At 32.4% G+C, this 15,600-nt stretch overlaps 1 protein-coding gene across 1 annotated transcript; it reads left to right on the top strand.

The window, feature by feature from the left end:
* The first annotated feature begins 9,832 nt into the window (after positions 1–9,832).
* LOC104084485 (WRKY DNA-binding transcription factor 70-like) lies at positions 9,833–13,586 on the top strand. Its single transcript, XM_009588358.4, has 3 exons — positions 9,833–10,189; positions 12,704–12,808; positions 13,155–13,586. Exons 1-3 carry the CDS (start codon positions 9,894–9,896, stop codon positions 13,426–13,428), a joined length of 675 nt encoding a protein of 224 aa, XP_009586653.1. The 5' UTR covers positions 9,833–9,893; the 3' UTR covers positions 13,429–13,586.
* Positions 13,587–15,600: the final 2,014 nt, after the last annotated feature.

Raw genomic sequence — 15,600 nt, 5'->3', positions numbered from 1 at the left:
GGAGTCACCCTTTCTTCGGTAGTCGACTGATCTGGCTGGGGTGGGTCAAGAACTTCTGGTGGTACTTTAGTTGATTGAGTCTGTTGATTAGCTGACTCATTTTGATTATCCCTACCTACAATAACTGACTTAGGAGCACAGAAAATTTCCTCATCTTCAAGAATATGTTCATTCCTTGAGCGAGGGTTAGTATCAACAAAAACAACATGAATAGATTCTTCAATACATAAGGTTCTCTTATTATAAACTCTGTAAGCTCTACTTGAAGGAGAGTAACCAAGAAATATACCTTCATCACTCTTTGGATCATACTTACCAAGATTATCCTTCCCATTGTTATGGATGAAGCATTTTCATCCAAAGGGGTGGAAATAGTTGATATTTGGTTTCTTACCATTCCACAGTTCATAAGGAGTCTTTTTAAGAATTGGTCGAATCAGACATCTGTTGATGATGTGACATGCTGTACTCACAGCCTCTGCCCAAAAATGATGAGGTAGAGAGTTTTCCACGATCATGGTTCTTGCCATTTCCTACAAGGTTCTGTTTTTACGCTCTACTACTCCATTTTGCTGTGGTGATCTTGGTGAAGAGAAGTTGTGAGAGATTCCTTGATCGTTGCAGAAATTTTCAAAAGCTCTGCTTTCAAACTCTCCTCCATGATCACTTCTGATAGTAGAGGTGTAGTATCCCTTTTCTCGTTGAACCTTCTTACAGAAAACTTCAAAATTCTTTAGAGCATCATCTTTATGACTAAGAAATATAACCCAGGTAAATCTAGAGAAATCATCTACAATAACAAAAGCATATTTCTTACCTCCTATACTAGCAGTTCTAGTAGGACCAAATAAATTCATATGCAGCAATTGAAGAGGTTTAGAGTTAGAAACAATGTTTTTGACTTTGAAAGATGAGCGAGTTTGTTTTCCTAGTTAACATGTATCACAAATATGATCTTTCAAAAAATCTAGTTTTGGGAGTCCAATAATAAGATCATGTTTAGACAGTTTTTGAATAGTATGCATGCTTGCATGGCCAAGTTTTCTATGCCAAACCCAGGGATCTTCAATCATAGATGTAAGACAGATTTGATCCCCAAAATTTTCTAAGTTCTTGATAGTGTAGACATTTCTGTCTCTATTGCCTAAGAGAATGATATTACCTGATTCGTCTTCTATAAACCAGCCATGTTTCTTAAAACGAACCTCATAATCGTTGTCACATAGTTGACTGATGCTGAGAAGATTATTGACAAGTTCATCAACTAGGTAGACTTCATCTACATCACATGTCGAGCTTAAAGGAACTTTTCCAACACAATAACATTTCCTTTGGATTTGTCACCAAAAGTAATTGTTCCTCCATCTAGCTTGGTGACTGATTTGAACAGTTGTTTGTCACCCGTCATATGTCTGGAACACGCGTTGTCGAGATACCATTTTCCTTTTCGATTCTTCTTGCGGTGTTCCTGTAAAGCAAAATTACTCATTTTTAGGTACCCAAGCTTGCTTGGGTCCTGAATGGTTAGACTGCTGAGTGTTAGTTTGATTTGAAGATTTTGGTCTCCAGACCCATCTCCTCTTATTTTTGAACCTGTAATGATTTGAGGTGTGACCTCTTTTACCACAATAGGAGAAGAATGAGATGTTAGAGTTACCAGTACTACTTTCAGCTCTAATTCTGTTCATGCAATTGTTAGTACTATGGCCATTTTTACCATAAAAAGAACAAGCGATTTTTTTCTTGTGATGAGCAGTCTGATTTGACTTGACTGGACTGAGACTCGTGGTCTTTTGCAAGCCATTCAATTGAAGCTTGAGTTCATTTACTTCATCTTGAATCATATCACGCTCAATTTCGCACGCTTCTAGTTTCAAGGTCCAGTCTTTCTTCTCTCTCTCTTTTTCTCTCTTGGTTCTTCTGAGCTCATTTACTACTCTTTCTATGTCTGCAAGAGCAATATCAATAAATTCTTGAAGTTCATAACAATTAGGGCATAAAGGAGTACGTACCTCACTAGTTCCTTCATCTGACATTGAACGAGGTTCTCTTGAGTCGTCTTCCTCATCGTTGTTGTCTGCCATTAGTCCAAGTTTTCCTGAATCTTCATTGTCACTTAGAGCCATGACACATATGTTAGCAATTTCCTCGTGATCAGATTCTTCCTCATCACTCCATGCTCCGAAAGCTTTCTTCTTTTGCATGTTTCTACTAAGCTTCTTCTTTAATTCCGGGCAGTCAGCTTGAATGTGACCAAACTTTCCACATTCGTAACACCTTCCATCATTTTTATCAGCTTCATTGCTCATCCTTCCTTTCCTGAAGTTGAACTTCCCTCTTCTGTTATTTCTGTTTCTTTTTATCATGCTGGTTATAACTTGAGAGAGCATTGCAATATTTTCATCTTGTTCTCCTCCTCCTCCTCCTCCTCCTCCATATTAGATACTACCCTAGATAGCATTGCTATGTTTTCCTCATGCTCTCCTTCTTCTTCTTCTTCTTCTTCTTCTTCTTCTTCTTCTTCTTCTTCTTCTTCTTCTTCTTCTTCTTCTTCTTCTTCTTCTGGTTCAGCCACAGTTTCCTTGAAAGCAACAGTTTTCTTCTTCTCTTGAATTTGTCTGTCAAGATGAGTTTTCTCAAAAGCAATTAGATCACCTCTGAGCTCATCATAGGAAATTTTGTCCAGATCTTGACATTCCAACGCAATGACCTTTGGCTGCCAAATTGTAGGTAAGCTTCTGAGGATCTTTCTAACTTGTTCGCCACTTTTAATAGGTCTTCCAAATGATTTGAGGTCTCCAAGTATTTTGCTGAACCTGAAAAATATTTCTTTTACAGATTCACCATCCTTCATTTGAAATAACTCATAGTCCCGAACCAAGAGGTTTATCCTAGTCTCTTTCACTTTGTTGGTTCCTTCGTAAGTGACTTCCAGTTTGTCCCACATTTTTTTGCAGTTTCGCAACTTGATATCTTTTCATATTCTTCTCCACTGATAGCATTGTACATTAGATTTTTTGCTTTTGCATTAACAGTGATGAAAACAACTTGTTCGTCAGTGTAATCATCCAAGTCAAGAGGATCAATAGATACGATGACTTGACCGTTTGCATCCTTCTTGGGGGGAATTGGAAGATTTCCCTTTTTGATCACACACCATACTTTGATGTCATATGACATAGTATACGTTTCCATGCGAACTTTCCGGTGAGAGAAATGCTGACCGTTAAAGTAAGGGGGTCGAACCTGAGAGGTTCCTTCTTAAAAGCGAGCACCAACAACAGTATTGGATCCCATGATCTTTTCCTCACTAGCGATTAGGCAAGATTGTGAGCCTTTCTATGATACCAATTGAACATACAAGGGGGGGGGGGATGAATTGCTGACTATTTAAAAATAAGTCGACTAACACAAGTATTAGTTGACTGATCACAATGCAGAATGAAAGTAAGCAGTAAAGAAGAGTAAATAACACACAATAACTTATACTGGTTCGGTACCGTTGTGGTACTTACATCCAATTTTTCTTGGGTCACAAGGGTTCCTTTAAGATCTTTGAAAATGTTACAACACATATGGTTTTAACGCGTTCACCACTAACGAACAATATCACCCCTTGAGTTCTAAGTAATTGACACAACTCTCTTTTGTGTTCTAGATCTTTCTATCTTTTGAGACACTGATAACTAAAGATTACAATGTTTGAACTAAGAAGTAGACGGACTTAGAATATAATGTATGTAGTTGCGCAAGTCTTCTTCTTGAAAGTATCAGCCTTCTTATAGGAGAGAAAAAAGTCGTTGAGTCTTCAGCGAAATCAGAGGCACGAGATCTTTGCAAAAGAGTTTTGACCCAAGGGGTGCCTCTTCGAATCCTGCTCTTTGAAGAGTCCAAATTCGATTGTGATTTTCCTTGTCATAGCTTGAATTAAGGAGCCATTTACGCCTGGAGTGAGCTTAATTCTGGACACAGAATAATTGCTGGCGAGCTTCTTGATTTGAGTATCCATGATTGGCAATCTGAGTTCCTTTGATTGAGGACGAATAAATTTGCTTCTCTTGATTGACCATTGATGTAGCAACAACATCTTCATTCGAATCCTGATTGATCATTATTTGCTATTTCGAATCCTGTAGCAATCGCATCTTGCTGAGCATCTCCATTCTTTCCTTTTTGTTAGTCCTGCAAATATAACATAAGATAATATTGCTATCATTGAAACTTAAAGTTAAACCTATCACTGGATACTTCCAAATTCATGTAGCTAATTTTATGATATAGTAGGTAAATACTTGGCCGCACCGGGTTATCTAGTAATGGCCAATTGGAGACCAAAGTGACCATCTCTATTTATTTGTTTCTTCTTGAATCTTTATGACACAATGGCAGTGGCAGCTGAGGTAAGGATGTGTACATCCACCTCTCTTTTATTGTTGGTTTGACTTTTTTGATGAATACAACCCAGTAATTGGAACAATTTATTTTAAAAAAATGACACAATGGCAGTAGCTACCACTCTCCAATATTCCATTTTAAAGACTTATTTATATTTTTTACAACTGTTTTAACAAAATTACTTTTAGTATAATTTATTTTAAAATCTTACCTTTTTAATTAAATTATGTACAACTTTTTAATTCCTAAAATCTCTCCTTGAGATTCTCTCTCACCTAATGATATATCTTTCTGATTATATAGTATAAACTAATGTGAAAATGGTACATAAGTATACAATATAACATACACTTTTAGTTATCTGATGTGTACATTGAGAAGAAAAATATGATGCATATTGTTAATAAATATCGTATATAGTATATTATATAATACAAACTTATATGATATTGGTATAGTATATTATACAATATACCTTCATTGTATAATATCACTTTAGTTTATATGATGCATACTACTAATAAATATGGTATACAACGTATCATATAATATATTTTTTTTATGAAATTGGTATATAATATATAATACATCACCTTTTTGGATGAGATTCTTTGGAGTTTTCGTGTGATATTCTAGGTCACTCCCACACCGATATAATATGGGAGTGATGCTAGATTCAGTGGCGTAGCCAGAAATTTCACGAAGGGTGTTCAACCTTTGGATAAGTAAATAATTTTTTATGAATGGGTGCACCGAATTGTTTTATAATAAAATACACAATATTTAGCTAAATCATAAAAATAATTTAACGGAATTAACTATTGTATAAATCAAAACCAATATAAAGGAATCAACAAAAAAATATTACTATTAAAAGCACAATTTAAATATATTATTATAATTATACTCGACGAGGTCTCATCTATTGAAATATTTTTATAATAACCTCATTAGAAATAGTACGAAATACTTTTTTTTTCTACATAAGGCACTATGCAACCGTCCAAAAATTCATCATCCATTCGATTCCGCAAGTCATTCTTGATAAACTTCATTGCAGAAAAAAGTTCTTTCAACGGTTGCAGTGGCAACTGGCAAAAGCAAAGCAAGTTTCACTAAGCCAGTCTCAACTAGTTTATTTGAAAGTTCACCAAGTCCACCTCAATTGGAGAACCTTTGATCAATATCACGTACATAATATAATTATCAAGTTGATTCTCAAGGACACCCAAATTAAATTCATCAAAGTTATCAGGATATAATTTAACCATTCTCACTATCTTCCTGATGTCAAAACTAGAAAATGAATCAATCCATGAAACAAATCACTTGTCACCTCATTGAAACGGCCGTTAAGTTCTTGAAGTGGCCAATCAATAATCTTATAAAACACATCCACACGATCCAAGAGCAATATACAAGTTTTCTTCTTAAATATGAGTTTAGGCATCATGAAGGAAACATTTATAAATTAAATAGTTCCTAATCAGTATCCTTTCAGAGAGTTATCATCATAGAAGAAGTCCATAATTAACTTCTACTGTATCCAACGCGTGCCATGTGAAATGCCTTTATAATATAATGAATGATGAAAATCAAAATCTGAAAATTTAAACTATGTCCCAAATTCGTATACACATCCACCAAAGTTTTTCTTATTTTCTTTTTTAAAGAACAAATATATGTTCAGGAATGATGAATCGGGTCATCTAGGTGTCAGTTATTTTATTCTAGTTGTAAATTCTTTAAGAGATTTAGAAATATTTAGTAAATTTTCAATCTCTAAAGACTCTAACAATAAAATTTAGATTATAAATTAAGAAAAAAAAAAAGAAAGAAGAGAAAGACATAAGAGTCAAACCTGAAATTGAATCAGATTCAGAGTTAGAGTGGAAGATTTCACGGACAACAATAACGCAGCAGGCTAGCAAGGCAAAAAGCAAGGGATGGTCTTTTGTTTCTATCTTCTGTGTTTCTACTTTCTATTTTGAAAAGGTTAGGTTTAGGTCTAGTAAAGAGCTTTTAGAAATTTTTATTAAGTAGCTTTCAATTAAATAATGATCTTTAATATTTATTTATTGAAAAATTAAAAAGAAAAAAAAAAGTCAAATGTTGGTTGGGATTGGGAAAAGAACGACACTTCTATTTTGGAAAGGAAAACGTGGATATGAAGGTTACACTTATATTGCTTCTTGAAAATATAATAATATAAAATAAATGGGTTTTGTACCAAAAGATTGCATTGAGATTCCAACCTACAATCAGTGAAAAATTTTGCACACCCTTTATCACGGCTACCTCACCCGGTTGTGTCAAGGGTGTGCAAGCTATTGTATATATTAAAATAGAACAACATTTTACTTATATACGCAGTGCAATTTTCCGGCGAAGGGTGTGCGCCTAATCACCCTTGAAGCACTGTAGCTCCGCCACTGGCTAGGTTATAAGTTAATAAGTCTTAGACCTTAGTGACTCGTTTTAAAACCGTACGTGCTTAGGCCCAAAACAGACAATATCACTAGTAAGTTAGGCTGTTATACAGTGAAGGAGCCACATGCCCCAAAGGGGTGTCAACCGACATCCTTTCGTTGAAAAATTACACTGTATAACTCGGTAATATTTTTAAAAATATGTATATGTACTATATAATGACACCCCTTGACTTCTTGGTAAGTTTGTTTCTTTATATTTTGACTCCCCTTAATGAAAATCCTGGCTCCACTACTGCTATTATATATGGTATCAGAGTCACTTCCCTTGCAACCGATGGTGGAAAAAACCTCAGCAAGGACGATGAGTCCTAAGGGGGTATATATGACATCCTATGCGATGGTGGGCAAACCTCATCAAGGATGCTGGGTCTTAAGGGGGTATATGTGATATTCTAGGCGAATCTCGCATCGATAAAACGCGGGTGAGATATTGGGTGTATAAGACATAGACCATAGTGATGTGTTTTAAAGTCGTGCGGGTTTAGACCTAAAGCAGATAATATCACTAGTAGGCTGGGTAATTCCATTCCGCCACCAAGATTAATGATCCCTTTTTTATATATAACAGTGGTGTTGGGGTTAACTTGTATGTACCTCGATTAATATCACTGGTACTTGATATCTCTCACCAACATAGGTATCAGATAACTTTGTTCACTAAAACTTAGACATATGACAAGAAATAACCTAGTGTTTTAGTTTTTATCTTGTGACGCATTTAATCCGTTGGAACAAAATTGCAAAAAGAATTTGAATCTTATCTTGTTTTCTACCTTTCCTGGAATTAGTGGCTCAAAAGTGATTGGAACTCTCTTCTTTTATTTGGTGGAATATTTTCCTAACGTCTACAAGGGAGCATCATGTCACGAGTCATCGCATGATGCTCCACTAAAACCAATATTATCTTCTCAGATTTCTAATCCATTCTAACTTAACCTCATGACTAATTTAGTTCTCATTAATTAGTGAAGGTCAAATGTTGAATGAAATAATACAATTATGGTCAGAAAGCTTAAAACACCACAGTGTCTACTATGGTCACACACCCTCTGGTGGAATACGGATCTTCTGCAGATGTCATTACTCCATCCATCCGGTTCAATTTTAATTGATTTTTTTTATGCATATTAAAAAATTTATCTTTTAATATTAATTAACAATAAAATTAACTATGTTAATCTTAATTTGTTCATTGAAAATATAACAAATACCCTAGGATCTAGGTTCTTTATTGCAAGGGAAATTTTGAAAAAATAAAATTAATTCCTTCTTAATATGTAAAAAAATCAAATATTGTGGACCACAAAAAAAGGCCAAAAATTTTATTAAAATGGATCTAAGGGAATAGTAAATATTTACTCTGTCGTTCCATTTTATAAGTCACTGTTTTCTTTTTACTAGTATGTTGCATAAGAATAATACATTTTTATATTTGGTAATTTATTAAGTTTGAAATTAAAATTTTACCCTGTCATATTATATACATTTAAGATCACAAGTTCTTAAATGTCAAAAGTCTTATGTCAAACAACGTTATATAAAACAGTACAAAGGGAATAATATACTATTACGTTAGCTAATACTTAATTATGTTATAGTCTATCCAAATCAGTACTCTCCCTTTTTTTTAATTACACATTGCCACCGAAATTCTGTGGAAGAAGCATGTATGAAAACCATAGGTACTACTATGTCATTTTTTATAATTATGAGGCATGTCTTTTATATTTGTCGTGGTCCCCAATTTCCAAGGATAAGGAAGTGCAGTGCCACACCTCGAATTCCATCTTATGCTCTTGACTAAACCACTAATTAATTATTCTTAAGCGTCACTTAAAAATTATAGTAGACATTAGTACCGCTGGAGTGGATGACGATATTAGGCTGACAACATATGAATAACGTCATCGGCAACCTTTTTTACGCTCTTCAAAGCGCGTATGAAATCTCTATCCATTTCCTTGCAAAGCCAAAAGTGACCACATATTTTTTCTTTTTGTGGGAGAATTTCCACCAATATCGCAAGACCGTAATTCTTACTTAATGGCGACCGTAACCTATCCCATCAATATAATTGATTTTAAAATTTACTAGTACTTTTTTTAGTCTCTTTTAAAATAAATAATATATTTTTAAATTTAAAAATAATTTAATTTTATATTCTTTATTTTATCAATTTTACCGTTAATGAGAAACTTTTATAACAACACAAATGTCATGACCCCATAAAGCTTTTACCCTTTGAGCTTTTAAGACCACAAATTTTAAAAGTCTTCTTGTTTTCTTTAAACTCCGTGCCGAGTCAAATTATCTCATCTAAATTGAAACGGAAGGAGTATTAGTTATGAAGTTTATTATATGTATATATTTTATAAATTTCTCAAAACATTTATACAAATTTTGAATCAAATTTAATGAGTTCAGTCGAATCCATACTTTCAAGCAGATCAAATAATTAGTATCTTCACAATCAACCTAGTTTTTTTGGCACGAGCCTAGTCACGGAACAAAATTTTTACTAAAGGCATTCAAAATATTAAAAAGTATACACACGAATAAGCCAAGAAATTTAACATATATTATTTATGCATAAATTTATTTTTGACATTATATATACAGCGTAATTTTTGAGCATTCGAACCCTCAACTGTCACCCTAGCTACGCTCCTGCACGAGGCATCGATATATAATTTCAAAATTGTATATATTTACCTAGTATTAAATATAAATTTTTAATTCGACTTTTGATTTTAATTGTAAAAGTGACCCAATATAGTTGTAGGTTCAAGAACCAGAACCAAAACTGTCTAATCACAACAGTAAATAAACAAACGATCTCAATCAATGCGCGTGGGTTTTGTCTTTCCACAAGCTAAGGACGAATTTTCCAAGCAACTTTCCTTTAAAGTTTAATCAATCCTTTTACTTATAAATGAAGCCTTCACGTCTCTTCACTTGTTTCTCAGTGTTAGTTAATTAATTCATCAAATAGCAACGTAGTAATAAATGGAGTCTGAAAATTACACACAGTCTGATCTGGAAAAGGTAACTGAAAAGTTGAATCGCGGCCGGGAACTCACGCGCCGGCTAAGAGAAATGATAAAGAAACCCGAAGCAGATGCCGGAGATGTATTGACTGAGGATTTGGTGGGCAAAATCATGAGTTCATTCTGTGAGACTTTATCGATACTAAGATCTAACGAATGCAGTGAAGTTTCTCAAATTGTGAAGTCAACTGAAGACTCAAGTGGTAGTTGCAAGACTTCGTCATTGAAAGATCGACGAGGACGCTACAAAAGAAGGTGATTTTACTATTCTTAGTATTTCGAATTCATTTTATATGATAGTATTTGGTTGAGCATAAATTTGTTTTGAAGCTTTGATTTAAAACCATCCTTAGAAATATGACTATAAATTATCTAATTAAGAATATAATAAAAAATTTAAAATAAATTATATTTAATTATAGGAGTGTGTCATTTTTTATTCGGATGGAATAAAAAGAAAAAAGTGTTATTTCATTCGTTTTAATTTAGATAGTTTGACTCGGCACAAAGTTTTAAGAAATTTTTTTTTTTTTTGAAACTTGTGACCTTAAAAGCTTAAGGGGTAAAAATTTTGTGGGACCATAACATCTGTGTGGCTATAAAAACTTCTTATTAAGGGTAAAATGAGTAAAATGGAGAGTTTAAAGTTCAATTATTTTCAATTGTAGAAATGTTGCATTATTTTTGAAACATACTAATTAAGAAAGAGTGTCATCTAAATTGAAACAGATAGAGTATATAAATTGAGATAACACAATAACAACATATCCGTATGATTCCACAATTGGGCTTTGGAGAGGGTAGAACATACATACATAGACCTTATCCCTATTTTGTGTGAGGTAGACAAGTTCTTTCGGTAAGAAAAAATATTTTTAAAACAGGTGTCACATAAATTGAGAGAGAGAGAACTATAATATTTTTATGGCTACGAAAGCATGTTGTTAAAAGTAAAAACGAAAAATTTAAATTAAAAGCTTTTAAATATATATATATAGAAAGTTGTTACTAGTATTATTTTGAAATAAACTAGAAAGAAAAGCTGGGACATGTGAAATGGAATAAATGAACTAGTACTTATAACTCGGTATCTTATAGGGTATTATAGGCTTTTTACGAGTAGTGACACACGTTTTAGCAAGTTCTATTGATTTGACTAGGGAGGTCAATGGTTCTGTTCGGTCGGTTATTTTGTAAAATTTGTATTATATCAATTTTTTAATTATTCTATTATATATGACCAAAATTAGACTTTTTGAAATCGTCCCAATCATATCGTTTTTTATTCGGTATTTGTACAGTTAATTTTCGGTATTTTTTAAATATCATGTAAAAGTCACTAGTAGAAGTAGAATGCAATAACATACTTATTTTTATAGGATTTAGCAAAACTCTCTAGATATTTTTACATATAAAGGGTGATGAATTAAGAAAATATGAAAGATGGCTAGAGTATAGATCCATCAACTATTCTATAATAGCGTAAAAAAAATTAAGCAAATTAATATAAAAAAATATAAATCACACGAGTGGAAAGATATTAACCAAACTGGGACTGTGACTCAAGAATAAAATCTATAGAAGATTAAATATTTAAAAAGATAAATCTAAATCATACGAAATGAAACATATTTAATACATTGTAGTTTGCTACTTATAATCGCTACAATACCTTGTGTCTTGCCAGTGAATATGTTGAAAATAATTTAGTTTCAATAGGAGTAACATAATCGGTTTGAGAATCAGGATTTTGAGTTTAATTACATGTCGGCTTATAATAGTTTTCATAATTCCAAGACCCAAGGAAAAATTTAATGCTTTATTATTTTAAAACTTAATATATAAATATATTTTTCACATGTAAATTTATTCGGTACGGTTCGGTATTTTTTTGGTTTATTTTTATAAAATAAAAACTACCCTAATTATCGGTACGATTATACATTTATATAAAAACCTACAGTTTTATTAAAAGAAACTTAAAAATCGGTTCGGTACCGTTCAGTTCGGTTGGTTTAGTCGATTTTTAAATATCTATTGACACCCCTAGATTTGACTGTCTAGTAGTCATGTACGTCTTATTTTATAGAATGTTTGGCCACGCTTTTAAAAGTATCTTATTTTAAAAAATGTTTTTCTCAATTTTTTTAAAAGTGCTTTAAGTGAGAAACAAATTATATTTGACTAATTAATTTAAAAATATTTTTTTAGCAACAATTAGTGTTTGACCAATATTTTAAAAGTGTTACTAAGTATATTTTTTTCAAAAGTATTTTTGAAAAAGCAATTTAGAAAAGAAATATTTTTTTCTGCTTCTCAAAAAATGTTTATGCTTCTACGTACTTAAAAACGCTTTTTTCCTCGTAAGAGCTTAGCCAAAAACACAAATTTTAGAAAAAAATTACTTTTGGCAAAAAAATTACTTTTGACCAAAAAGAAGTTGGATCAAATGGGCTATTAGTTAACTAGAAGGAAAGTTGGTTGGTGAAAATGAAACTGTAGGAAATTTGGTTGGATTCCTCGATGCCCATTGACAGTGTTGTACTTTAACTCAATCTTTGAAATACAAAATTGTGAAAGACAATATTTTAAGAGCATTTTGGTATAAAAAAATGGGTTTTATTTTAGAATTGTTGTTCAACAGTGATGTACTAATAATTTACAAGGGTAATTTGATCCTGGTACTGTTTCTAGGAAAGTTTAAGATGAGTGAAATTTTAGGTTTAATATAAGTTTCTAACAAATGATTTTTTCAACCTTTTGATACAGGAAAACTTTAGAGACAACAATTAAAGAAACCTCAACTTTAGTGGATGATGGCCATGCATGGAGAAAATATGGTCAGAAGCACATTCTCAATGCCAAATATCCAAGGTTTGAGTCTCCACCTTCACTTTTTTTTAAGCATAAAAATATTTTTTTATAACAATAGTGTCCGGGCTAATTTGCACGCTCAATGTCTAATTTCACCCATATATTTAGATGCAATTGACTAAAATTTGAGTCTTAGGATGCCGTTCAAAATATATACTTTTATTAAAATACACACATATCTGTATATACCTGCTATCTTTCATAGTAACGTTATTTACCAAAACATGCACTTTTTAAAGCACAATTGTCGATAATCAAGAAAGCCGTATTTTAGTTACCTGTATATATATAATTTCTTTATGTTTTTGGAAAATTATAGTGATTGACATATGAATAAAATATGCAGGAACTACTTTAGGTGCACTCATAAATTTGATCAAGGATGCGAAGCAAACAAACAAGTGCAAAGAATCCAAGAAAATCCGCCACTATTTCGAGTCACGTACTATGGTCATCACACATGCAAAACTTTTCCTAAAGTTTCTCAAATGATCTGTGATTCTCCAACTGATGAAGATTCTTCTGTTCTACTTAACTTTAATTCTACCAATAATCATCACCATTTTTTGGATATGATGGTGGGAACTGTTGGATTTGCTGATTTATCTTTTCAATTTTAAACATTAATTAGGCTCGATCTCTTTTTCTTAATTAATTTCTCGTGTAATGGGGGAAGATTTGTGGTTCATAATAGGTGTAAATGTTTTGTATAATGTTGACGTATAGTTTGTAGCAAATTAAGCACTAGCTAGTTTGGAATGAGAATAATTTTTGCTTCAACATATATTTCTTTTCTATTGTTTGTTGTGAATGATGTAACTCTCTATTCAAAAGACTTAAATTATTGATCTATTTGATGTATGTATTATGTATATATGAATACAATTATACAAATGCGCATTAATAGCGTTTTTTCACTTTGTTTTGTTCATTATTTTCTTTTTCATTGTAAATTAATGATCATACATATAGTTGACATATTCTTCAAAATCTTATCTTTACTCATAATTTTTTTTTTTGTTGGTTTAGTACATGTCATTCGTTTTTTTAAAAATTTAAACTAGTTATAGAGTACGTGTTTCGCATGTGTAGCCTAGTGATTATTATAAAATTTAAATGTAATAATCTTTAAATATAATGCATAAATTAAAATTACTTATTTACGTTATAAATAAAAATCAAAACTTATAGAAAGTGTAATTTTTAATTCTGGATGATTGTTATTATAATTAATATTGTAAAAGGCCTTTTGTTCCTCCTTTGTTGAACTTCCTTGGAGAAGGAAGGGAAGCAACCCTTCCAAAATTCAAAGGATATTTTTTTCATAAAAGAAAAATATTTAAAATCCAATTCGCTTATACTCATAATGAAGACTCCTAAACCTAATAGAGTTCAAAGTGCACGATATTTAGTTTCCTACTTTGATTTCTCCAATTTAGGTGTCAACTTGAATTTTTTTATTTTTTGGTGTTAATTACTTTTTCAAATAAGAAAAAAATTTAATAATTAAAATTTTACTTGATATCAAATTCCTAAATATTAGAAAAATAAAATAAAATTATAATTTTGAATTTGAAGGGTAAAAAAAGATGATAATATTTCGTTAAAGGGTTTCGTGATTTTAATATAGTATTAGTCTTAGAATATGCATTTTGCGTGTGTACTCATATTAATAAGTAAATAAGTGAGATAAAATTTAATTGTCAGCGCTGAAATTGATTATGGGCAACCATTGTGGCCAGAGTTATTATTACGGGCCTATGTATGATGTGTCACGCTATATGAATGTGCCGTGCGAGAGTAGGCACGAGTTGCTACAGCCGGTTGAATCTAATACCGTATGTTGATGTGAAAAATCATGTATTTTGGAAAATTACTGAAGTGTAAGAAATTTGATTTTAAGGCTTATAAGTGTAAACATGAGAAATAATCTCAACTAAGATGGTGTTGTCAGATTTATGACAATTGCGGTGACGTAGGACTACCCGCGAATATATGTATAGTAAATGCACTCAGTAAATTGAAGTCCTCAGAATAATTCTTGGCATGTTCGAGGACGAATATATGTTTAATAAGGGGAGAATGTAACGACCAGACTTGTCGTTCTGAGAATTTACATCCCGTTCAACGACTTAAGGTCTCGAGCAACTTCATAATATGTGCTATGACTTGTATAGAGGGTCGAGTTTGGTTTTCGGAAGACTCAGAATTAGATTGAAAGAATAATTCTTAATTTTGAAGCTTGAATGAAAATAGTTGATCGAAGTTTGACTTTTGAGCAAACGACTCCGGAATGGAATTGTGATGATGTCAATAACTTCATATGGTGATTTCACAATTAGGCGTATGTCCGGATTGGTATTTGGAAGTCCGTAGGACAATTAGGCACATTTCGGCGAAAAGTTGGAAAATGAAGTTCTTGAAATATTCATAAATTCGACCGTAAGTTGATTGGTTGATAACGAGGTCGGATTTCGATTTTAGAAATTTGAAACAGCTCCATTATGACATTGATGACTCGTGTGCAAAATTTGAAGTCATTCCGGATTGATTTGATATGTTTCGGCATCGAATGTAGAATTTGGAATTCAGAAGTTCATAAGTTTCTTAGGCTTGAATCCATACGTGATTTGTGATTTTGAGGTTTGGTACCTCGGGAAAATTCTTGAATAAATCTTGTGTGAAAGTGGCGGTTTCCTAAATAACCTTGACCCGAGCGAAATAGAAAAGATTTTCCGTCACCAGCGCACAATAATCTTGTGTGGGGCGCTAGCCCTGGCGCTGAGATTTTT

This window comes from Nicotiana tomentosiformis, chromosome 2 (genome assembly GCF_000390325.3).
Source record: "Nicotiana tomentosiformis chromosome 2, ASM39032v3, whole genome shotgun sequence".
NCBI lineage: Eukaryota > Viridiplantae > Streptophyta > Magnoliopsida > Solanales > Solanaceae > Nicotiana > Nicotiana tomentosiformis.
The sequence above is the reverse complement of the archived record's forward strand: the minus strand, read 5'-3'. Positions and strand labels throughout refer to the sequence as shown.

What these genes read in the sequence shown, in the direction of transcription:
- LOC104084485 (XM_009588358.4), top strand. Translation starts at nt 9,894, where the DNA reads ATGGAGTCTGAAAATTACACACAGTCTGATCTGGAAAAGGTAACTGAA. An exon ending in CGAGGACGCTACAAAAGAAG is followed by an intron (nt 10,190 to 12,703) that starts GTGATTTTACTA and finishes CTTTTGATACAG; the next exon opens with GAAAACTTTAGAGACAACAA. An exon ending in CTCAATGCCAAATATCCAAG is followed by an intron (nt 12,809 to 13,154) that starts GTTTGAGTCTCC and finishes TAAAATATGCAG; the next exon opens with GAACTACTTTAGGTGCACTC.